Genomic DNA, 25760 nt, shown 5'->3' on the forward strand with positions numbered 1-25760 from the left:
ATCTTATTTTACACCAGGACACTTACTTTTTAGTAAATGCAACTGGATAACAATCAATCAGGAAGAACAATCTCAGCAAACTTTACAGATCTGTAGTCCAGAAGTAGTAGGATCAAATATAAAACTGGACCTACAGATCTGAGTGCTCTGGATCTTCTCATTCAAACTGTGTTTAATCCTGAACAGCAAATTTTAGCAACAAATATTCAAAGTATCAAAAATTAAGTTGATAAAGTTATTTAAAAATTAACTAAAAGGAAGGTTAAAAATAAAAACATAAATTGTTGAAGTGATGTTTACAAGTTTCATTACTCAGGGAAGTAGCAGTAAACTATGATAAATTCTGATGTGCTGAGTAGGCTTGTGCACATTAGGAGAAATGGAGTTAAGCACCACGAGTATTAAGACAACAAAAATGTACATTACTTCAAGGATTAAAACAGATCCTGTATGGTTGTTTAACTTGCACAAAGATCAACCTCAAATCCTGAAATGCCTTTGCATGGAGCTCAGCACTTTAAACATTCCAGTTGAATGACTATTGTTATGAATGTCTCATTCTTACTCACCTATCTTGTACAAGATTAATTTTAATTACAAATATCAGAAATTTTACTGAGCTATCCTTTAAAAAAAGATTCTCACGGGTTACTTGCAATAGAAATCTGAAATACTGCTATTCACTTAATTTTCCAGTAAAGTATCCAAGAAATAACCCTATGAAGCAAGCACTGAAAATACATTAATACCGCTTTCAGTATGAATAAAGTTCAGGCTCTTCAAAAATTATAACAAGGCAGATACAAATACCATAGAAGATGCGTGTTGAGGCTGGTCCAGTTCTCAAGCCTTAAACAAAGGCTTGAATTTACAGCCTTCTAATACACTGATAATTTATTCAAAATAATAAATGATACAAACCATCAAGTGATTTTCTTTGAAATTAATTAAAGTAGAAAGTCGTAGTATTTCAGGATTCTTCTCTTCCGAAGTTAACTCCAGCATAGGAGAGTCAGAAACATGGTTCTTCAAAGACTGCAACTGTATACACAATTCCTTATTCTTTTTTTTCTCATCTGCTAGGCACAAGTCACATTCAGTTATTTGGACCTGATACCGCTTTTTGTTCTGAGGAACAGTACTCATCACTCTCTGTTGATAAAATGTGAAAGGAAAACAAGGACATGATCAGAAATGAACAGGAGGAAATTAACAGACTTCAGGGTAATACATTGGAAAAAGTCTCCGGAAAAAACAATTCAAAGTTTTAGATCCAGGATAACATGGTAATGTGATATAAGTCCGCCCTGAATATACTTTTTATCTTTTACTTTCTAAGGTGATATTCAACACACCCAAATGTCATACTTCATCAAGAATGAAGCTGAAGAACAGCAGCTTGTTCTGAATAACTTTAGTTCTACATGTTCATTTTGGGTTATGTCTCCAAGTAGACTTGTTTACATTCCTGGGCACGAGGTAAGACGTCACTGGCGTCATCGCTAAGCAACGGTCTATTAAAGCAACAGTCTCCTGCAAGAGAGCTGCTGGGGGTCTTGATTATGTGTTATACTATATTTGAGAGGGAAATGGTTTTAATTATACAGTTTAATGGGTTTGACCAAGTTTTTTTTATTTCTTGTCTCTTTGATGACAAGAAATTCTCTTTGTCTTGAGAACCGCTTTGCCCTTCTAATTTGTTGGTGCTAGAGGGGGCAGTTAATGTTCAGTGTCTGACATTGCTAAATGACAAGCACAGATGTTACAAAGTAAACAGAATGGGAGGGGTGATGGGAAGGGGGCTGGGAAGGGGGTAACTCAGGGCTCCACCACCAACTTACAACAGATCCAGGGGAAAATGAGCAACACAGGTAAATTAGAAAATCTTACTATTGTATCATTTAATGTTAGAGGACTAAACTCTCCCTACAAGCGTTCAAAGATTTTGGATTTCTTACGCAGGAAGAAAATAGATATCGCGCTGTTACGGAAACACATCTTAAACCTAATGACATTCCCAGGGTTCAAAACAGCTCTTATAAACCCGCTGTAGCATCAACTTATAGTACTCGTACGAAAGGAGTTATGATATTAATGAGATGTAGTATTAATGTATCAATTGAAGTAACTGGCTCTGACAATGAAGGATGTCTAGCTTTTTGCTGTACATCCATTCAAGGTAAAAAAGTTGCATTCATTAGCCTATATGCCCCAACTATATTCGAGGCCGAATTTTTTTCCCTCAATTACCTCATAATTACTGAAGTGACTACCAACTATATGTTGGTTCGGACACGAATGCTTTGGTAAACAATAACCTCGATAAATCTACCTCAACTATATCAAGCTTTCTAGAATCTGCTTCCAAAGCACTTAACCTTTTTCTAACGAATTTAAATTTAACTGATGTGTGGAGGGTGCATAATCCATCTGTTAAAGACTATACCTTCTCCACAAGACATAATACTTTCTCTCGGATAGATTACATTCTTATATCCTCTGGTTTGCTGCCTTTGGTACACTCAATAGAATTTTTGCTCAGACATCTATCTGATCACAACCCAGTTATATCTACTTTTAATTATGGCAAAAAACAAAAATAAAGCTACTAGGTGGAGGTTTAACTCCACCCTTCTAAAAATTATGAATTTCTAACACAACTGAGAATAAAACTGACAGAATTTATAAATTTAAATAAAAATAGTGTCTCGGATGTGACAGTGATTTGGGCCTCAATCAAGGGTTTCTTATGAAATAACGCCATATGGTTCAGTTCCCACCTACATAAAAGCATCAAAGGACTTCCACCCTAGAACAATGATGTAAGGTTTTGGAGAATGATCTCAAAAGGAGATACACCATAACGAAAGAAAACAAGCAGAATTAAATTATTTATGAAGAAGCAGGGCAGAATATATGATCCATATAACCAAATGTAAACATTATGCAGAAAGCAGCAGACCAAGCCATCTTTTGGCACTAACGCTCACACAACAGGAAGCTAAAAGGTCCATACCAGCAATTAGATATGCTAAACGTGGAGTAGTATCTTCAACCGAGGAAATAAACAAGACATTCAAGAATTACTTTAAAGAACTGTATACAAGTATTACGGTCCAATTTTAACCAATATGCTACAAGTGTTTAGAGCAGCAGAAAAATACCTAAAATTTAATAGTGTATCGTGCAAATCATCTCCATTATGGAACAATAATCATTTTCTGTCTGGGGGAAACCATTCACTAACAGAACTTGGCAGGATAAAGGTATTACTATTCTTCAAGATATTAATGGGGCAAGTACCATCCTTAGCTTTCAAGAACTGGTATCTCGATATAATATTGATAAACACTCTCTTTTCTTCTACTTCAGAGTAAGATCAGCTTGTACAGCCTACGGGATTCCTTGGGGGTCAGATTTAAAGGACCATCCCATTTTAAGTTGGATACAGAGTGCTCCAAGACAGATAGTGTCATATATCTATGATAAATTAGACTCCCAGAAATATATGCCCACATCAGGAATGAAAGCCTGCGATAGGGACATATCTGATTTGGGACAAGACTTAGACTGGGATGCGATTTGGAATAATGCTGCCGGTGCTTCGAAAAACCCAAATCATCGGTATATACACTTGAAATTTTGTCATAGAGCATGTCTAACACCGAGAATTAGACATCAAATGGGATTGGTTTCTGACCCATATTGCTCATTTTGCCCCCACGGAACCGTGGGTCTTTTATACATGTTGTATGGGAATGTTCAGGGGTTTTTGGTTTGTGGGGGAAGGTTATCAGTACTCTTACAGAACTAACGGGGGTACAATTACCAATGGACCCCACTGTACACCTTCTAAATGATGACTCCCACCTTTCCCTTACGGAAAAAACATGCAAAGTCTGGCTGGCAGGTCTGACTGCAGCTAAGAAGATCGTAGTCCAGCGTTGGAAACCTCCCATGATATTTCAAGTACTCACTGGCTTCAGAGCTTTTTGGACATTTCTTACCTGGAATTATCATCAGCAAGAGTAAATGATGGATGACCAAACAATCTTAATGTGGACAAATTTGATAACTAACTTAAAAGATCTTCTGTTAAAATAGGAATGCTCTGTCTGTGTATGCACTACTATTCAGTTGGTTGGTGGAGGGGAGAGGGATGGAGGGGATGAGGATGAGAATGAGGGGTGGTGGGGGGATGGCTGGGTTAAACAGTCAAAATGTAATCAGCAACTGGTTGTACTGAATGTAATTTGTTGGTGTTGCAATAAAAAAGTGATAAAAAAATAAAAAATGTTTTAGGTCCAGGGTTGTTCTGTTCCAATAAAGAATAAATACGGGTCTCAAGATGGCGCTCATGGAGTAAACCGCATCTAGGCTTTGCTCCAATCCTTTTACGTTTTTTTAACCTACAAACACCCCTTAAACTTATTTTAAAGGGGTCTAAACATATAGAATTTTTCTTTTTAAACTATTTGAATTATTCTCAACTTGCTGAAATGTCTAAAGCAAAAGAACCGAAACAGACAAAAGAACCGTTAACTTTAGAAGTTGTTGTGAAGTTTATAGAAGCTAAATTTGAAGATCTGGAGAAAAAATTACTTGGAAGATTTTCACAGTATGACGAACGTTTGAAATCACTCAAAGAAAAGTTCCTGACCTTTTCACGGGAATCAAAAGAACAACAAGCAAGCATTTTGGTTCTTGAAGAAGCCGCTCGTAAGAAGGATCGTATAATCGAAAAAATGCAAGAAGAGCAAACTTCGACGATCCAACAGATGGATCGTTATAAAGTTAAAATTACTGATTTGGAAAATCGTTCTCGAAGACAAAATCTTCGGTTAATTGGGATCCCGGAAAAATTTGAAAGCGGTGATCTGACCGTTTTCTTCTCTAAATTTCTAGTGGATGTCCTGGGCGCAGAAGTCCTGGATAATCCCCCAATTATCGATCGGGCTCATCGGGTGTCCAGATTTCAGGCAGATTCAAGTCTGAAACCGCGGCACGTAATTCTTAGAATCCATTATCCTCATATCAAAGAACGTCTGATTCGTGCGGCTCGTAAAAAAGGTATGATAACCTATCAAAATTTTAATTTTCGCATTCTGGAGGACTATAGCCCGGAGGTATTACGGACTAGGCTGGCTTTCAGATCGGTTATGTCGAATTTTCACCAGAAAGGCTACAAGCAAGCGTTGCTGTTTCCAGCACACCTGAGAGTCACCCTTCAAGATGGATCTTTTCGGCTGTTTAAATCGCCAGCGGATGCTCAAGGTTTCCTGGAACAATGACATTTGATCGGGCTGACCAATGTAATTTAGCCTATAGATTTGGATCTGTTATAGATTGACGTTTGGGGGGTTTTTTTTGATACGGTTCACATGTATTTCTTACATACGGTTAAAGCTCTCTTTTTTTTACTGGGCTTATTATGATTTTATATTTTTATATATTATTAATCGATTAGCGTTGAAAATGACCTATTAGGGTTATTTTTTTTTTCTTTTTTAAATCGATATACGCTCTTTTTTTTACACTTTTAGCATTTGAATATTAAGATTGGGAAAAAATAAAATGGCGTTTCTTCTTCCCGACAGACTCCAGTGTTTGTAGCGTCATAACTGTTTTGATGTGTTTGAAAGTTTTAAACTTTCATTTATTGTTTTAATTTTTTTTAACCCTTTTGTTTATATACATTTATAACATTAATTTTATATTTTAACTTTTGCTATATCAACCCTTTTTTATAATGTGGGTTGTTTGTATTTTTTTTAACTTTGTTACGTTTGAGTTGCCGTCTTGAGACAAGGGGGTAATTTTAGTATTAGATCGCTCGCTTGCCTCTGTTTGGCTTTTTTCCTGGGGTTTTGAGGGTGGTGGGAGGGGGATTTTTCTTTTTTTTGCTTGCTTTTTGCTTAGTTTTATTTCATGGGCTTATATGAAACTACAAAAATGGCTGCAGTGCTGTGACTTCCGGTTTCCCTTTGAACTTACTTCCCTCTTCCGGGTTCATGAGTTCACTTTTCTTTCAAACCTATATGTTAACTGTAATATATATTGTCAATATGGATAAGACTATTAACTTTGTTTCTTGGAATACTAATGGTTTAAATCATCCGATCAAATGGAAAAAAGTATTCAAAGTATTCCATAGAATGAATGCTAATGTTATTTTTGTACAAGAGACTCATGTAAGGAAGGTGGATAGTCAGAGGTTGTTTAGGTTTTAGAAGGGCCAACAGTATCACTCAAATTCGCAAGCCAAAGTGAGAGGTGTTTCTATTTTTATAGACTCATCAACTGCTTTTATACATCATGAAACAATTTCAGATCCGCAAGGTAGATTTTTGCTTATTACTGGTTTACTTTTTAATCAAAAAGTTGTTTTAGTTAATGTTTATGCTCCAAATATTGACTGTCCTGAATTTTTTAAATGCTTATTTACATCCTTTCCTAATCTGAATCAATATAGATTGATAATGGGCAGGGATTTTAATTGTTGTCTAAACCCTTTATAGATCCAAGCCCACTCAAACTTTTCCGAACAAATTGGCTTCTCTTATTAATTCTTTTATGATTGATTCAGCTATTTGTAAAATTTGGCGTTTTCTACACCCTAATGACAAAGAGTTCTCATACTTTTCCCATGTGCATCATAATTACTCAAGAATTGATTACTTTTTCATTGATCAGCATTTACTTATAGACGTTATGGATTGCAAATATGACTCTATTGCTATATCTGATCATGCACCTTTGAAATTATCTATTAAGGTGACGGATTCATATATTAGTACTAAAGGTTGGAGGTTTAATCCTGTTTTACTGCAGGACTCTGACTTTGTTAACTTTATTAAACAGCAAATTGATTTGTTTTTCTCAATAAATTCTACAGCAGACATCTCTAGTGGAATTCTGTGGGATACTTTTAAGGCATATATTCGTGGACAGATTATTTCATATTCTGCCGGAGTTAGGAAACGAACTAATTCTAAAATATTAACATTAGTTGATAAAATTAAGGCAATTGATAAGATTTACTCATTGACCCCTAGTAAAGAACTTTATAAAGAAAGGGTGGAACTTCAAATGGAGCATAGTTTATTATTAACCTCCTCGATTGAAAGTCAGTTAATTAAATCGAAAGCTCAATTTTATACATATGGAGATAAGTCTGGTAAACTACTAGCTAACCAATTGAAAATTGTTTCGGATAAGCGACAAATTACTAAGATTCGCAAACAAGATGGTACTTTGACGATTGATCATAAAGAGATAAATAAAGCCTTCCAAGGTTTTTATAATTCTTTATATCAATCAGAATGTACTAAAGACTCTTCTATAATGAGTGAATTCTTAAGGAAATTGAATATTCCAAAAGTAACTGTTGAGGATAGTGTATTTTTGGACACACCTATTACGGAGTCTGAAATAGAAAAGGCTATTTTCTTAATGAACTCGGGTAAAGCTTCGGGTCCAGATGGTTTTTCTGCAGAATTTTTTAAATCCTTTTCTTCTATACTTTCTCCTTGGCTTTGTAAAATTCTTAAAGATGCATTAAGTATAGGTAAACTACCACAATCTTTTTATGAAGCTTCTATTTCCTTAATTCTTAAAAAAGATAAAGACCCCACTGAATGTGCATCCTATCGGCCTATATCTTTGCTGAATACGGATTTTAAGATTTTTAGTAAAATTTTGGCTATTAGATTAGAAAATATATTGCCTCGGATTATTTCTGAGGATCAGACTGGATTTATTAAAAATCGCTATTCATCTTTTAACATTAGAAAATTAATTAATATTGCTTATACCTCTTCATCTAAAATCCCAGAATGTGTCATTTCCTTAGATGCCGAAAAAGCATTTGATAGAGTCAAATGGTCATATTTATTTAATACTTTGCAACATTTCAATTTTAGTTCAAAATTTATATCATGGATTAAATTAATATATCAGAAACCTTTAGCTTCGGTCTTCACTAATAATCAAAGATCCCCTTTTTTTCAGTTATTTCGGGGTACAAGGCAAGGTTGTCCTTTAAGCCCTTTATTATTTGACATTGCTTTGGAACCCTTGGCTATAGCTATTCGTGAATCACCCAATATTTTAGGTATTACCCGTGGGGAGACGATGTATAAGGTATCATTATAGGCGGATGATTTGTTATTATATATATCTGACCCTGAAAGATCTATTCCTGCTATTTCTTCTTTGCTTGCTCAATTTAGTAATTTTTCTGGATATAAATTGAATTTTAATAAGAGTGAACTTTTTCCATTAAATATGCATACTTCAATTTATAATCAGGTACCATATAGAATTGTTACAGACTATTTTACTTATTTAGGTATTAAAATTACTAAAAAACAAAGATTTATTTAAAACTAATTTTTTGCCTTTAATAGATCAAATTAAGCAACTTGCTAATAGGTGGTCCCCACTATCTTTGTCTTTGGTAGGTAGAATTAATGCCATTAAGATGATGATACTACCTAAATTTCTATATCTATTTCAAGCATTACCAATTTTTATTCCTAAATCTTTTTTTGATATAGTTGATTCTAAAATATCTTCGTATTTGTGGCAGAACAAAAATCCTAGGTTAGGTAAAAAATATTTACAGAAGCCTAAGAAGGAGGGCGGTTTGGCTCTACCAAATTTAAGATTTTACTATTGGGCAGTTAATATACGGTATTTGATATTTTGGATACAAGAATCGACTACAGTTGCTGGCCCACAATGGGTAAATTTGGAATGTAAATCTGTGCAAGATTTCTCATTGATCTCAATCTTAGGATCTTCACTTCCATTTTCGTTATTCAAAACGAATAAACAGATAACTAATCCTATAGTCAAGTATACATTACGAATCTGGTTTCAATTTCGTAAATTTTTTGGTTTGAATAAGTTTATGCTGTCAAGTCCTATAACATCTAATTACTTTTTTCGACCATCATCTATAGATCAAGCCTTTTTTTTTATGGAAAACAAAAGGTATAACATGTTTTCGTGATCTGTTTTTGGATGATAACATTATGTCCTTTGAACAGTTATCTAATAAATATAATTTATCTAAAACCCATTTTTTTTAGATATCTACAAGTTAGAAATTTTTTATATAATGAACTAAAGTCTTTTTCGAAAGAATGTCCATTGGACATTACAGAAAGAATTTTAGCTCTTAATCCTTGTCAAAAGGGCTTAGTAGCTATCATTTATAATATGATTATGAATGTACAACCAGATATATCAGAAAAAATTAAGGAATGGCAGGAAGAACTGCATTGCCCTATATCTATTGAGCAATGGGAAAAAATTTTATTATTGGTAAACTCATCCTCTATCTGTGCTAAACATGCTCTAATACAATTTAAGGTTGTACATAGAGCTCACATGTCTAAAGATAAACTTGCTCAATTTTATTCTTATGTTAATCCAACCTGTGATAGATGTCATTCTGATATAGCTTCGTTGACTCATATGTTTTGGTCTTGTCCTTGTTTACAAAACTATTGGAAAGATATTTTTAATATTATTTCAAGAGTCTTAAATATTAATCTCCAACCACATCCTTTTACCGCAATTTTTGGTCTACCAATGATAGATAATAAGTGTTTATCCGCTTCATCCCAACGAATGATTGCATTTGTTACACTAATGGCTCGAAGATCTATTTTACTGAATTGGAAAGAAATTAACCCTCCAACTGTATTTCAGTGGTTTTCTCAAACTATTTCCTGTTTGAATTTAGAAAAAATTAGAAGTGTGGTTTTTGATTCTTCAGTTAAATTTGAGGAAACTTGGAGACCATTTATTCAACATTTTCATATGAATTAAATGGTCTGATCCTGAACCTTATTGCTACTATCCTGAATTGTGTGGATGGAGGTTGGGAGTCATTGGCACTACTGTATGTATTTAACATTATGCGATTGCCCATGTTGGTTAGTTTTTTTTTAGTTTTTTTTAGTTGTTTTTTTTTGGGGGGGGGTTTCTTTTTTTTTCTCTCTTAATTCCTTTACATTATACTATGAGTTTGAGAGACTCTATGTATTGATTAATACATATTTGATTGTTAATTAATCTATTATGTACTCTCAAATGTTTTGTACTAATATTTTTCTTATGTTTTTCTTAAAAATTAATAAAAAGATTTGAAAAGAAAGAATAAATACAAAATGACAATTCTATATTCCACTCTGAAAATGCCACTGGGTCAGTTGTTCCCTTGAATGTTCTCATATTATTTCAAAATTCCAATATATATGTTGCGTGTTTATAAATTTAAACCATGCAGCAAAACCTACTCATTGAAATATTGCATGTTAAGGTTGTAATTACCAAAAAATGAATCCTCCACAACACAAGCTGTTCATATACTTTTTGATTCTCTTCCTGTAGTTTCTTAATGCTTATTGATTCTGTTGACTCTTCAGGGAACATGGAACAAAATTTGACCAGTAGCTCATTCCATTCTTCCCCCTCTCTTGAAAGCTGTTGGTTGGTTTTAGCTAGTTCAATCTTGTACTCGTTTTCCATTTGGAATAAACTTTGAATTATTTCCTGAATAATAATAAAAATAAATTTCAGTCCAACACACTGTATACCTTTTCTCAAATAGGTTTACAATGACGGAAACATGAAATGGCATCAATGCCGGCAGGAATGCACGGCAAGGACACACGTTGCTGAAGCACAGAAATATGTTAAAATTTCACAATACCCATTTAAATTCCCCCATCTTGGTGCACTGAATTTCATCTGAAATGAAGTGTTACATTTGCCATTACTCTGACCAAACTGCACTTCATCAACCTGTCATTAGCCTACAATTTGAGACAGATATGTTTTTGATTAGCTGGGGCATCAAAGGGTTTGGGGTGAAGGCAGGTGGTTGGGGACGACTGGAAGAACTGGATCAGCCCATGATTGAATGGTGGAGTAGACTCGATTGGCCGAATGGCCTACTTCTGCTCATATAATTCTTGTAATTAAATGTTATTTTAGACAGTGGTCTCCATTTTCTTCTATGCATACATGGGATTTTCATCCTTATTTACAAAACAGAATTAAATCACCATGTCTGATTGTCTCAGAACAAATTTTAGTGAGCCACTTTTTTGAAATACGGCAAACTGGTAGAAAGGGATTGTCTAATTTAGCTGCTACCATCAGTGACGAGAGGTATTGTTTAAATTATTTCACAGCCTTCTGTTACAGGAAATGCAGGTGGTCCTGGTAATGACTGGCTTCTATTCCTGAGAACGGTTTGTAACCGGAACTGTTCCCAAGTTGAAAATAAACAAAAACAGAATGTGGGAGAGGATCTCAGAAACAGCTATGAAAGGAGATGAGTCGCATTGTGAAGAGAAGCTGCCAGCTGGCCTCACTGTCTCCGTACACTGGAAAACCACATTTCCACAGTAGATGCCTGCACCCCCATAAATACATCCAACCAGTTTCCCAGACAGGGTGCTCACAAGCCACGTGACCACAACCACTCTACTAGCAAACACGAGGAAATCTGCAGATGATGGAAATTCAAGCAACACACACAAAATGCTGGTGGAATGCAGCAGGCCAGGCAGGCATCATCTATAGCATATATGTCAAACTCAAGGCCCGCGGGCCAAATCCAGCCCGCGGTGGAATCATCTTTGGCCCGCGAGATAATATCTAATTACTATTAAAGCTGGCCCCAGTAATCGAAGCGCCTATGGCGTATGATATGGCTAATGCTGAGTTTATTCAGGTACCAGGTTTTCAGGGGTTTTAGTGTTTATTCGGCAGTCTTCTCCATAAAAAACGGAATTTGTAAAGTGAAACACTTTGTAGTTATAGCAGAGACTGAGACACATGAGAGCAGGCTGAAAAAACAGAGGCAACGAAAGCTGCGTTCGCACGCGTCCGACTGATCCGGCCCGTGACCTAAAATGAGTTTGACACCCCTGATCTATAGGGAGAAGTACAGTCGATATTTCGGGCCGTGACCCTTTGTCAGGACTAACTGAGAGAAGAGGTAGTAAGAGATTTGAAAGTGGGAGGGGGAGGGGGAGACCCAAAATGATAGAAGACAGGAGGGGGAAGGATGAAGCTAAGAGCTGGGAAGTTGATTGGCAAAAGGGATACACAGCTAGAGAAGGGGGAATATCATAGGACGGAAGGCCTTGGAAGAAAGAAAGGTGGATGGGAGCACCAGAGGAAGATGGAGAACAGGCAAGGAGTTATTGTGAGAGGGACAGAAAGAAAAAAAAAGAAAAATGTATATATAATAAAATAAAGATAAGTGCCGGGAGGGAGATCAGTGGGTATTTTGTGTGTGTTACCATTCTACTAAATCATTTCTAATCAGTTTAGGATCTTTACATAATTTCTACAGTGCTAGGGGTTTCAAAGGAAACTGCAAAATATCAATAAAAATGTTTGAACTTTAAAAGGCCAGACTAGTATTAAATACATTGTTTCTAGGTTACTTCTACTGATAGAACAGTAATGTTTAAAGCTTACCTGCAAAAGACTATCTTTCTCCTGTAGATGATTAGAAAGCTTATTAATTTCTGCTTGAATTTCCTCATTTTCTGGAGTAAGGGATTCTGTTAGTGTCTTGTCCTTCAAAGCAACAATTTGTTTCTCAAGGCTCGTGTCCATTTTACTAAGTTCTTCATCTCTTCTTTCCTCCATCATAAGCTGTTGACCAAAACTTACACACTTACAACCTCATTCAAACACCATTAAATTGTCACCCAATATTTCTACACCAAGTTAAAAAATCAGAACTTAATACATGGGCCACCATCTCATGACTGGAGGTGAAAAAAGGAATGTGAAATGATTTTGCACTTATTGGATATTTCAGTATCATAGAAGCTTGTGGCCAAATTCAAACAAATTAATTTGGATAGTTTTCAAATCAAGGTTACAGTAACTTCCATGGAAAGTTTTGAAAAAGATATACAGATGCATTTCATACATAGTGGCCAACCTTTTAAAAAAAATGAGACTTAAAATGAAAATATTCACTTTGAGCATTATTTCAGCAGGTGTGATTTTCTGCAAGATGCTGAAGACAAAAGAAATTGCTAAGTTCATGTGATTTTGATGAGTTATTCATGATTTCCGTGAGCTTGTATTACCCACCATGACTAAAGTCGATACATTTCTTGACTAATTTATTACAAATAACTTGAATGATTTTAGTCAATCAGTAGTCTCAAAAAGGGAATGATATTGGCACTTGAGAGAAATTAATATGCACAACCATGGGGAAAAGAAGTAAAATGGAGGAAGATTGCTGTCTCAAGAAATCTATGTGGCAAACATCAGTGCACAAAGAATTTTCTGCTAAAATATTTGCTGAAAATTACCTTTTATTTTGGCAGAAAGCATAAGATAATGCAATGCTACACAGAAGCAGATTATACATTCTGATTACAATTAGCTTTTACAAGAGCCATACACTCCTACTAGTTTAGACAACTGTGCCTGCCAAAGATGCTTGAAGAAGATAAAGTAGGTTACCAAATTAATTTAATGGTTATAGAGTGCTCCAAAATTGAAAAAGGCTGTACCCAGTGCAGGGAATAAACTAGAACCCGATAAACATTTCAAAACAATAAAGCAGGAACACCCCCAAGAGCATATCAATCATTACAGGAGGATTCCACTGTAGTCACAAGAACCTTTGATAGGGTGAGACAGAATAGACATGGAAACAACGTTTACTATAATGGGCGAATCTAGGTCTAGAGCACACAGCATCAGAATACATGAACATCCCACGCAGCCGAATTCTAAAATACATTAAAGACATGAAGACTCTTCATTCCAAGGAACTTGTTAAGTATGACTCACCACCTCAGAGCTTTCTGGCAGGGCTTTTTTCATTTCTTCTTGTTCGACTTTGATACATTTCAGCTTCTCCTGAAGTTCATCCCTTTCCTTTAGCAAGCAGGATTTTTCATCCTCCAGCTGCTGGATCCGTTGATTGAATTCTTTTTCCCGAATTTCTACCTCCTCTTCTTTGGAAACACGGGATCTCAGCCTTTCAATCTCAGCAAGCAACATGTCACGCTGAGATACTGTGTGGTGAAGTTCCTCCTCTTGTTTTTGTGTCTAATTTGAAAATTGATTAATATTGCTAGAGTACACTAAATGTAAATGAAGATTTTTCCCATTGGAGGAAACCACTTTTTTATAATTTTTTATAAGATATTAGATGAAGTAATGCAAGGCTGAAGTTGTAGTTTTATCATTTATATATATTTTTTAAACAAATGCTTGTATTTTTCCATAGTGTCTGGTGGTTAGTCCCCACTTACTGGCATAAAGAGGTATAGCAGTTAGACTAATGGTTTATCATCATTCTCATTGGTTATATTAGCACATTACCCATGTGATGTATTTGTGCAAGTATTGGTGGGTTAATAATTATGTAAGGAATTTTCTCTCATCTCAATTACAAAGGTGATAGAGTTATCAAAGGCACCATCTTTTTCACGTTTTATCATCTTCTTTGCTTTACATTAATTTTGGCTATGTTTCTCAGCAATTTACTTCGTTTGCTTACTATTTGTATGTTTCTTTAAACTTTAAAATTAATGGTGTTAAGCATTAAGACTGCTCGCCATTCTTGCCACCCAGAAGAGTCCAAAGGATCAGAAACTAACAGTAAACTGACACTATGTTCATTAGTTGAATCTATAAATGTCAGGCTAACTAGCACATCATCAAATTTCATGATGTACAACAGTGATTAGATCCTTGTTTCCAATTCTGAAGTTCATTAAAGACACAAGGACTACAGGTAATTTGTTAAAAATAACTCACCACCTCAGAATTTTCTTGCAGGACTTTTTTCATTTCATCTTGTTCTGCTTTGATTACTTTCAGCATCTTCTGGAGTTCATCCCTTTCCTTTATCAAATGTGATTTTTCACCCTCCAGCTGCTGGAACTGCTGATAGAATTCTCTTTCCCGAATTTCTACCTCCTCCTCTTTGGAAACACGGGATCTCAGCCTTTCAATCTCAGCAAGCAACATGTCACGCTGAGAGACTGTGCGGTGAAGCTCCTCCTCTTGTTTTTGTGTCTAATTTAAAAATTGATCAACATTGCTAGATTACAAAAAATGTAAATGAGTTGTCCCATTGGAGGAAACCACTTGTTTAATTACTTTTTATAAGATATTAGATGAATTAATACAAGACTCAAATTGTCATTTATTCATTTATGTCTTTTAATAAACTCATGTATTTTTCACAGTATGTGGTGGTTCATCCTCAATTCCTGGCAAAACGAGGTCTAACAGTTAAATTAATGGTTTATCATCTTTCTCATTTTTCATTAGCTAAGTAATTGTGCAACCATTGATTATTTTATAAGCACCTAAAGACTTTTCTCATATCTTGATTATAAAAGTGACGGATTTTTCAAAGCACCATTTTTCTTCTTTTGATCTTTGCCTTCTTTACTTTTCATTCACCTCAGTTCTTTGCTTAGTTTGCTTGGTATTTGTACATTTGTTAAAACTTAAAAATAAATGATTGTTAAGAATTAAGACTGATTGCTATTCTTGACTCCCAGATTCCAGAGGATCAGAAACATAACAAATAAAAAATTAATTTGGTGCTCGAACATGGGGTGATTACTTGAAGAAAACTGGACAAAGGAAGGAAGTTTTAAGCATGCATCTGGGAGGTAAGCCAGCTTCCTCCGTTCCTTATTTGTCCAAGAATAAATACCTTCAGTACATCAGTTAAAGGGAATTTAAGAGTGAGCAGAGGTGGCATTTTACTTTACCTGTGACAGATACAATTAAAATTTTCATGATTGGGAGGCCAGTATAAACTATCAGAGAAACCCAAAGGCTAATATATATTGTCAGACAACAGCCCAATAAAAGTTCTAAAATATTGGATGAATAAATTTACTTTGTGGTTTTATCCTGATATTATAGATTTTTGATGTCTAAAATGTCTAAAATTAGAAACGGGGATTGTGCCGGAGGATTGGCGTATTGCTCATGTGGTTCCATTGTTTAAAAAGGGTTCTAGAAGTAAGCCTGGCAATTATAGACCTGTCAGTTTGACATCAGTGGTGGGTAAATTAATGGAAAGTATTCTTAGAGATAGTATTTATAATTATCTGGATAGACAGGATCTGATTAGGAGTAGCCAGCATGGATTTGTGCGTGGAAGGTCATGTTTGACAAACCTTATTGAATTTTTTGAAGTAGTTACGAGGAATGTTGACGAGGGTAAGGCATTGGATGTAATCTATATGGACTTCAGCAAGGCCTTTGACAAAGTTCCACATGGAAGGTTAGTTAAGAAGGTTCAGTCGTTAGGTATTAATGCTGGAGTAATAAAATGGATTCAACAGTGGCTAGATGGGAGATGCCAGAGAGTAGTGGTGGATAATTGTTTATCGGGATGGAGGCCGGTGACTAGCGGGGTGCCTCAGGGATCTGTTTTGGGCCCAATGTTGTTTGTAATATACATAAATGATCTGGATGATGGGGTGGTAAATTGGATTAGTAAGTATGCCGATGTGTTGTGGATAATAAGGTGGGTTTTCAAAGCTTGCAGGGAGAATTATGCCGGTTAGAAGAATGGGCTGAACGTTGGCAGATGGAGTTTAATGCTGAGAAGTGTGAGGTTCTACATTTTGGCAGGAATAATCCAAATAGAACATACAGGGTAAATGGTAGGGCATTGAGGAATGCAGTGGAACAGAGAGATCTAGGAATAACAGTGCATAGTTCCCTGAAGGTGGAGTCTCATGTAGATAGGGTGGTGAAGAAGGCTTTTGGAACGCTGGCCTTTATAAATCAGAGCATTGAGTACAGAAGTTGGGATGTAATGTTAAAATTGTACAAGGCATTGGTAAGGCCAAATTTGGAATATTGTGTACTGTTCTGGTCACCGAATTATAGGAAAGATATCAATAAATTAGAGAGAGTGCAGAGATGATTTACTAGGATGTTACCTGGGTTTCAGCACTTAAGTTACAGAGAAAGGTTGAACAAGTTAGGTCTCTATTCATTGGAGCGTAGAAGGTTGAGGGGGGGATTTGATCGAGGTATTTAAAATTTTGAGAGGGATAGATAGAGTTGACGTGAATAGGCTGTTTCCATTGAGAGGAGGGGAGATTCAAACGAGAGGACATGATTTGAGAGTTAGGGGGCAAAAGTTTAAGGGAAACACGAGGGGGTATTTCTTTACTCAGAGAGTGATAGCTGTGTGGAATGAGCTTCCTGTAGAAGTAGTAGAGGCCAGTTCAGTTGTGTCATTTAAGGTAAAATTGGATAGGTATATGGACAGGAAAGGAGTGGAGGGTTATGGGCTGAGTGCGGGTAGGTGGGACTAGGTGAGATTAAGAGTTCGGCACGGACTAGGAGGGCCTGAATGGCCTGTTTCCGTGCTGTGATTGTTATATGGTTATAAAAGTGAAGAGAACTCCTTAAGATCAAATTTAATACAATGGCCAAAGTTTTGAAACAGACCAGTGAATCCCTTGAATTCCCAGTTTAGAGGTTACAGTTAACTGAAATCCTAAAGCGTCAATTGGTAAAGTAGTACGGAAGAAATGTGCTATCAGTACTACGTCTAGTGAGAATTGGCTTACAAGCGATGTTGAAATGATATATAATGTGATCAGAAACCTGTGGTGGGGAACTAAGTAGACAGCTTGGAAGCTAGCGACCTTAACAATCACAAGCGTAGAACAGATAGATGCTTTAAGTGGCAAACACATTGATTTAGAGGATCAAATCTGTGGACTGTGTCAGCAAGTGAATGATTTAACTAACCAATAAGGAGAAAGGGAAAAACCCTAGCATGCTGAAAGAGCACTATGAAAATGATAATACATCAGCAAAAAAATGCAGATCTATGCGTTAACAGAGCAGGTGAAAGAACATGCAAATACGTCCATAGCCTGAAGCTCTAATCTGAATTGCAAAGTGAAACCAGGCATCTCACTATTGTGCAGGAAAGACTGTCAGTGGGCAGTGCAGTCAACCCAGTGGGCAGTGTCAGCAGTGATGTCAATCACACTGAAAAGCAGCCAACACTGACGTGTACCCAGAAACGGCGACACCTTGGCAACTCCAAGGAACAGCACGGTGTTAACAGTGATTTTACTTATGTTAGAATGCAACCAAAATTGACCTCCAGAACACCAAAAAATTGCAAAGGGATACTGACTCAGAGACTTCTAGAGGCTTAGGTGATGATGACAGTAATGAGGTCATTGCTCTGGCAGCAATAGCAAGACCTGGCCCAGTAAAACCTAAGGGAGGAACCTGGAAGAATGATGATTTTATTTAATTATATATATAAAAAAATTGGATCCATAGGATGGCATTCAAATTTTAGCTACCATGCCAACAACTCAGCAGATAAATCAAAAGTTAAGGAGGGTAAAGGATAAACAGAATTTACCAGATGATTGGGATATAATTAAGAAGTGATTAGAACAACAACACCCAACACAGATTGATTGTAAACAAAAGGCTTCAGATGATGCTTCTGAATATGAAGACAGCTATCGGACAGTTTGAATCAGCAATAATGAAGATTATATGGGAGAATCCAGATATTGCTCTCCCAGGTCAACTTTCGTCAATGTCTCGAAATTAGCTGTTGCCAAAATGGTGAAACTGACAAGAGCAAATTCGAATGAAATTGCAGTTCCCTACCGTGATCTGGTGTTAATCGTCAAACAAGTGGAGCAAGGTATCAAAGTCAGGATACCAACTGTCTACACCTGCTAATCAACTAAAAAGTAGAACTGGAATTCAGAGCAATATGCTAATTTATTAGTTAGGAATGAACATGATGTACTTTGTACTTGCTCGATTATCTAGCCTTCACGGGACTCAAAACAAATTTGGACGAGGCACAATTGCAACAAGAGGAAATGATATACTTGGGACAGAAATTCTCCCAAGGCAAATGAGAAATCATTGAAGATCTTGCAAAGCTGTTAAATCAGTAAAATCACCTACAACAGTCATTCAATCATTCCTGGTTTGTGCAACTACAACAGAACATGGGTCGATTCATATGCTGCAGTTGCTCAACCCCTCACTAGTCTACTGAAAAGCAGCGAGCACTCTGATGACCCTGTGACTCTTGATGAAGATCACATAGAAGCTTTTCAAACTTCAAAGACAATATTAAGTACTGCACTTGCATTGGGAATCCTGGTACGGGAAGACCACTTATCCATATGTCAACGAGAAGCATGATTATATGACGGCAGTTTTTACTCATGGAGACAAACAGCAACCTATTGGTTATTACTCTGCCAAATTAGACAATGTAACCTTAGGATGGGGTTCATGTCTACGAGCAGTGCAAACTTACCTGGCAGTCATGACCGTTTCAAACATCGTGCTGGATCAGACTTTAAATGTTCAATGTCAATATCAGTGCATACTCTGACTATGAACAGGGCCTCTCAAGTGACAACTGCTTGGTGTTCCAAGTAGTCCACTGTTCTTGAAGCACCTAATATCATCATTCAACAAGTCCAACAAATACAGCTACACTGGTGTCAGTGAACACAGAAGATTATGATTATCATGACTGCAAGAACAATAACATGCCAAGAAGATACAAATTGCCATAAAGAAGTGCCTTTATTGAACCCGAATCAGATTCGGTACACTGATGGCTCCTCAACCATTGAGTGAGAAATTTGAATGGCTGCCTGGGCTGTTGTCACAGAAAATGAAGTGATGGCCTCAGGAAGCATGGCTCCTGGTACCTCTACATAACAGGCAGAACTGAAAGCTTTGACTGAAGCCTGTAAGCTAGCAGAAAGATCAGCAAATACCTGCACGGATTATTTAGTTCATGACTTTGGAGATTTATGGAAATAAAGAGGATTCCTTCCAGCTGTGAGAACTCCAATTAGGAATGCGAATGCGAACCCTAATGCGAATTGCTATAAGAAATTAAGGAGGTCATTCAACTGCCATCAGAAGCTGCAATTTCAAAACATTTAAGGTCACTCCAAAATGACCACATTGGAAAGCAGTGGAAATGCATTTGCACATCAAACAGCAAAAGGGCAGCGAAAGAAGGAATAAATAAAAACAAGAAATGGAAGAAAACCCGATAACTGAAACCAAGTTAAACACTGTTACAAACATGGAAGATATTCAAGTGCAAAATCAGTGCTCAAGTGCAGTAAAGTGGTATTGGATGAAGAATGGGGGGTTATTAAACGATGGAGTAGGGAAATACAACACTAGCCATAGACTGGTAGCTCCAGCTGAACCGCTTCCATATCTGGCAAGGACCCTTGCCAGGGTCAACCCACGAAAAGCGGGAGGTCCCGACAACATCCCTGGACGTGTGCTCAAGCCATTGTCCCCAGATGCTTCAAAACCTCCACAATCATCCCTGTAGCAAAGAAATCTGTTGTAGCCTGTCTGAATGATTACCGTCCTGTCGCTCTGACCCCCATTGTGATGAAATATTTTGAACGGCTTGTCAAGCCTCATATTACAGCCAGCTTCCCCTCATCGCTGGATCCTCTACAGTTTGCTTATTGTCCAGATCGCTCTACGGAGGACGCAATATCCACCACACTGCACACAGTTCTCTCTCACTTGGAAAATAAAGACACTTATGCCAGAATCCTGTACATTTATTTCAGTTCAGCGTTCAATACCATCATCCTGCAGAGACTAGTGGAGAAACTGTCGCTGCTTGGCCTTAACACCGCCATGTGTCGCTGGATTCTGGATTTCTTGACAGAGACACCACAGTCAGTCCGTGTTGGTAGGAACATCTCTGACTCCACCACACTGAGCACTGGATTCCCACAAGGCTGTGTGCTCAGCCCACTGCTGTTTACACTGCTAACACATGACTGTGCAGCCAGATTCAAGGGGAACCTGATCATTAAATTTGCTGATGATACCACAGTGGTGGGGCTCATCAGCAAAAATGATGAAACAATGTACAGGGAGGAGGTCAAACACCTAGAGAGATGGTGCAGTGACAACAACTTGATGCTTAATGTCACCAAAACCAAGGAGATGATCGTCGATTTCAGACGGTCTCAGCCTGAACACACACCCCTCAGCATCAGCAGCTCCACAGCGGAGAGAGTGGAAAACATCAAGTTCCTTGGGGTGCAGATCTCGGACAATCTCACCTGGTCCAGGAACACCACTGGGATTGTGAAACGAGCCCAGCAGATATTGCACTTTCTGAGGAAGCTTAAACAAGCATCACTCCCCACTAACATCTTAACTACATTCTACAGAGGAGTGGTTGAGATTGTGCTGACCTTTTGCATCACAACCTGGTACTCCAGCTGCAGTGCTGCCGACAAAAGAGCCTTGCGGAGGGTGGTTAGGGGAGCAGAGAAGGTTATTGGGGTCTCCCTACCTTCTGTCCAAGACCTCTTTCAGAGTCGATGCCTCCAGAAGACACGGTACATCATTAAAGACCCCTCACACCCTCTCCATGAACTGTTTGTTCTTCTGCCATCAGGTAAACGTTACAGGAGCATCAAAACAAAACCACAAGGCTACTAAACAGCTTTCTCCCACAGGCAGTCAGACTGCTAAATAGCTGCTCTACCTGACTCTGCTTTGGACACTTTTAACTTGCACTGGACACTTATAACTTGATTTTAACCGACATGTGGCTGTCGTGTTTTACTATTTATTGTTGTGTATTATTTAGTGTTGCGTTTGTTATGTTATGATTGCACTTGTCCCTGGGAAACGCGGTCTCATTCTACCCTGCAGAGCTGATGTACGGTTAGAATGACAATAAAGTTTCTGAATCTTGAATCTGGCACAGCAGATAAACTTCTTAGGACACACTGGAGTGCAAAAGATGGTTGGCAGATTCTCCCAGTAGTGATAGAATAAAAAAGTTCAGGATGCAAGTTCAACAAACAGTGGAGAGATTATGACATGCCTGAAAACAAACACCAAATCAACAGAGAAGCTATCTCAACTAAGTACTCCTGCCCCACCTGAGCGGACTACATTACCTTGTCGAAATGCTAAGGCTATTCAGATGTCTTACTAATAGTGGACAAAATTTCAAGATGGGAGGAAGCCATCTCAGAAAGAAAAGCTGCTGCCAAACACACTGCCAAAACTTTCATTAAGGATTGTATTCCCAGATGGAGGTTGCCATGCCACATTGACCCTGACTAAGGAACTGTTTGTCAAGAATTATGTTGGCTGATGAACATTTTCATTGCCCACATCATCTGGAGTTATCAGGAAAGTTGAAAGAATGAATGGCATCATCAAACATCTGCTGAGTAAGTGTCATGAGGAGGGAGTACCATGGCCTACAACTCTTCCTTTGGTTTTATACAGCATCAAGTCAATCCCAAACAAGAAAACAAAATTGAGTCTTGCTGAAGTGGAACAATCTGTTACTACCGGCAGCTCTCGGCTCAGAAAGTCTTGATATACATGTTAGTTTAGCTGATAATTGTGTAAAACTAAACGAAGCTGGTCAGTCGCCTTCTCAACAGGTTTCTGCTGAATGGAGTTGTCCATTGGAAGGAGGACCCCACACATTGATCCCTGGCCAAGAAACCACATAAGGTACTCCTGGGAGCTTGGGGGATCCTTACAAAGTACTGTTGATTACCAATTCAGCAGTTAAGGTAAAAGGTAAAAGTGAATACATCCCAGCCACTGAAAATGAGTTAAAGTGACTCCAGACTAAGACATACTTTGGGAAGACTTCAAGCACAAATATAATTATTTGACATTACAGACTTCCTTTTGACGCTTGTTATTATATTTTTGCCTATTTCCTTTATTCATATGTGCCAGTTAAAATGGCTCACAATGCTTTTAAGTAGTAGTTTTTGATAACTGTGATGCAAATACTTTTAAGTTTTGAGCCACTCAATTTTCAGATGTGATTCTGCCAGGTCCCTTATAGAATCAAAGGGCGAACTGTTAGTAGAAAGCAGTATAGCAGTTAAACAAACGGTTTATCACCTTTCTCAATTTTCACTGGCTAATTATTAGCAGATTACCCACGTGATGAAATCATACAACCACTGATTGGTTTATAATTATCAAAAGAATTTTGTCTCATCTCAATTATAAAGGTGATTAATTTTTCAGAAACACTATCTTTTTCTCTTTGTCATTGCCTTTTTTGCCTTACATTTGTTTCTGCTTTGTTTCTCAGCAATTTGCTTATCTTTCTTATTATTTGTATTTTTAAGCTTTAAAATAAATTATTACTAAGAATTAAGACTGTTCACCATTCTTGATTCCCTGAAAAGGCCTAACAGATCTGACACCATGCTCATTAGTTGGCCTTATAGATGCCACCCTAAACTAAAGTAAAACAGACTGATAAATTCTAAATTCACAATGTATGTCAGTGATTAGAAACCTGATTCCAATTCTGAAAATCATCAAAAGATACACAGACTCCAGGTAACTTATGAAATATTACTCACCATCTCAGAATTTTCTTGCAGGACTTTTTTCATTTCACCTTGTTCTGCTTTGATACATTTCAACATCTCCTGAAGTTCATCCCTTTCTTTTAGCAAACAGGATTTTTCATCCTCCAGCTGCTGGAACCGCTGACTGACTTCTTTTTCCTGAAGTTCTTGCTCCTCCTCTTTGGAAACACGAGCTCTCAGCGTTTCGATCTCAGCAAGCAACAGGTCACGCTGAGACACTGTGTGGTGAAGTTCCTCCTCTTGTTTTAGTACCTAATTTGAAAATTGATCAACTTTGCTGGATTACACAAAATGTAAATGAAGAGTTTTTTCCCCAAGTAGAGGAAACCACTTTATTTTTGTTATTTTTTATAAGATATTAGATTAATCAATGCAAGACACAAGTTGCCATTTAATCTTTTTTTTATATATAAAAAAACTCATGTACATTTCACAATATGTGGTGGTTCGTCCCCAATTAATGGCAGAAAGTGACATAGCAGTTAAATTAATGGTTATAAACATTCTCATTTTTCATTGGCTAAGTGTTAGCATATTACCCACCTGATGTAACTGGGCAATCATTTGATTAGATTGTAATTATCTAAGGAATTCTCTCTTATCTCAATTATAAAGGTGATGGATTTTCGAGATTTCATCTTTCTGAAATTTGATTTCTTTGATTTGTTTTTCAGCTCCTTACTCTGATTGCTTAGTATTTGTATATTTCAACTTTAAAATAAAGTATCATTAAGAATTAAGACTGCCTGCCATTCTTGATCCTCAGAAGAACCACAAGGGTCGGAAAAATAACAGAGAACCAACACCATGCTCCTTAGTCGATCCGAGAGGTGCCAGGCTAAACTGGGTAAGTAATAGGCTAATAAATTCAAATTTCATGACACAAGTCAAGGATTAGGAACCCGATTCCAATTCAGAAATTTATTAAAGACTGAAAGACGCTTTACTTTGGGTAACTTGTTAAATATGACTCACCACCACAGAGTTTTCGTGCAGGACTTTTTTCATCTCAGCTTGATTTGCTTTGACAACATTCAGCATCTCCTGAAGTTCATCCCTTTCCTTCAGCAAACAGGATTTTTCATCCTTCAGCTGCTGGATTTGCTGGTTGAATTCTTTTTCCCGAATTTCTACCTGCTCCTCATTTGCAACGCAAGCTCTCAGCGTTTTGATCTCAGCAAGCAACATGTCACGTTGAGAGACTGTATGGTGAAGCTCCTCCTCTTGCTTTTGTGCCTAATTTGAAAATATTTCTCGATTAGACAAAACGTAAATGAAGATTTTTCTCATGTTCATAAGTTGGTCCAATAGGTGCGAGACTAGAGTGAAATAGGCTGATAAATTCAAATTTAATGGCATACATCAGTGATTGTAAACCTGATTAGACACAAAGACTCTTTACTCCAAGCAGGGGATGGGAACCAGGATGATAGAGCTGAGGATGAACCAGCAGGTTTACAAGTAGATGATGGATGTAACATGCATGTAAGAATAATAAGCCAGGAAATTAATCCTCCCACTGTATTTCATTGGCCTTCTCAAACTATGTTATGTTTAAATTTAGAAAAAATTAGAAGTGGTGTATTCGATACTTAAATTTGAAAAGATATGGAGACCATTTATTCAATATTTCCATATGATGTAATACGACCCTGTTCCAAGCTTATTGGTTTTTTCAGCTTTAATCGTATTTATGTTGAGAGGATCGGAGTTGACGACATTGATGTTTATGTATTCTTGTGAGATATTATAAACAGCCCTTTTTTTTCTCTCTTTTTTAGTTTTTCTTTTTTTTTTCTTTTTTTGCTTCCTTTTTTTTCCTTAGATATTAGATTAGTAGGTTAGTCAATTTTGCATATATATATTTTTTTCTTTTTTATATTATATATTATGAAATATCTAGATTTACCTTGTTCATATATATATACTATATGGTTCATGTTTCGGGAAAACTTATTTATACTGTATTCATTGCTTATGTATTCTTTCATGTGTAATGGGAATTTGTATGTTTGTAATCCCTTTATTAATATATCAATTGTATTTTGTTCATAATATTATTAATACTAATAAAAAGATTGGAAAAAAAAGAATAATAAGCCAATAATTGGGTACAAACGGAGACAGAGCAAAAAGTTAAATTGTACCACAGCAGCAAAATTCAAAAGGGCGAATAATGCAGGACTGAAGGTTCTGTATTTAAATGCGTGTAGCATTCAGAATTAGATGGGCAAACTCGCAACACAAGCTTGTCAAGCTGCACTTGGAGCATTG

General features: G+C 36.8%; 1 protein-coding gene across 6 annotated transcripts in view; it reads right to left on the minus strand.

The window, feature by feature from the left end:
* cenpe (centromere protein E) overlaps window positions 1-25760 on the minus strand; it is a 169106-nt gene that overhangs the window by 48237 nt on the left and 95109 nt on the right. For all 6 annotated transcript variants that reach the window (XM_073024450.1, XM_073024413.1, XM_073024458.1 and 3 more), the window contains 7 exons: window positions 24462-24722; window positions 23478-23738; window positions 14830-15090; window positions 13855-14115; window positions 12511-12690; window positions 10345-10566; window positions 922-1152 (listed from right to left, as the gene is read on the minus strand). In XM_073024450.1, the coding sequence (XP_072880551.1) occupies window positions 922-1152; window positions 10345-10566; window positions 12511-12690; window positions 13855-14115; window positions 14830-15090; window positions 23478-23738; window positions 24462-24722 (1677 nt within the window). The remainder of the gene's footprint in view (window positions 1-921; window positions 1153-10344; window positions 10567-12510; window positions 12691-13854; window positions 14116-14829; window positions 15091-23477; window positions 23739-24461; window positions 24723-25760) is intronic.

The sequence above is a fragment of the Hemitrygon akajei genome, chromosome 2, assembly GCF_048418815.1.
Source record: "Hemitrygon akajei chromosome 2, sHemAka1.3, whole genome shotgun sequence".
Classification (NCBI taxonomy): Eukaryota; Metazoa; Chordata; class Chondrichthyes; order Myliobatiformes; family Dasyatidae; genus Hemitrygon; species Hemitrygon akajei.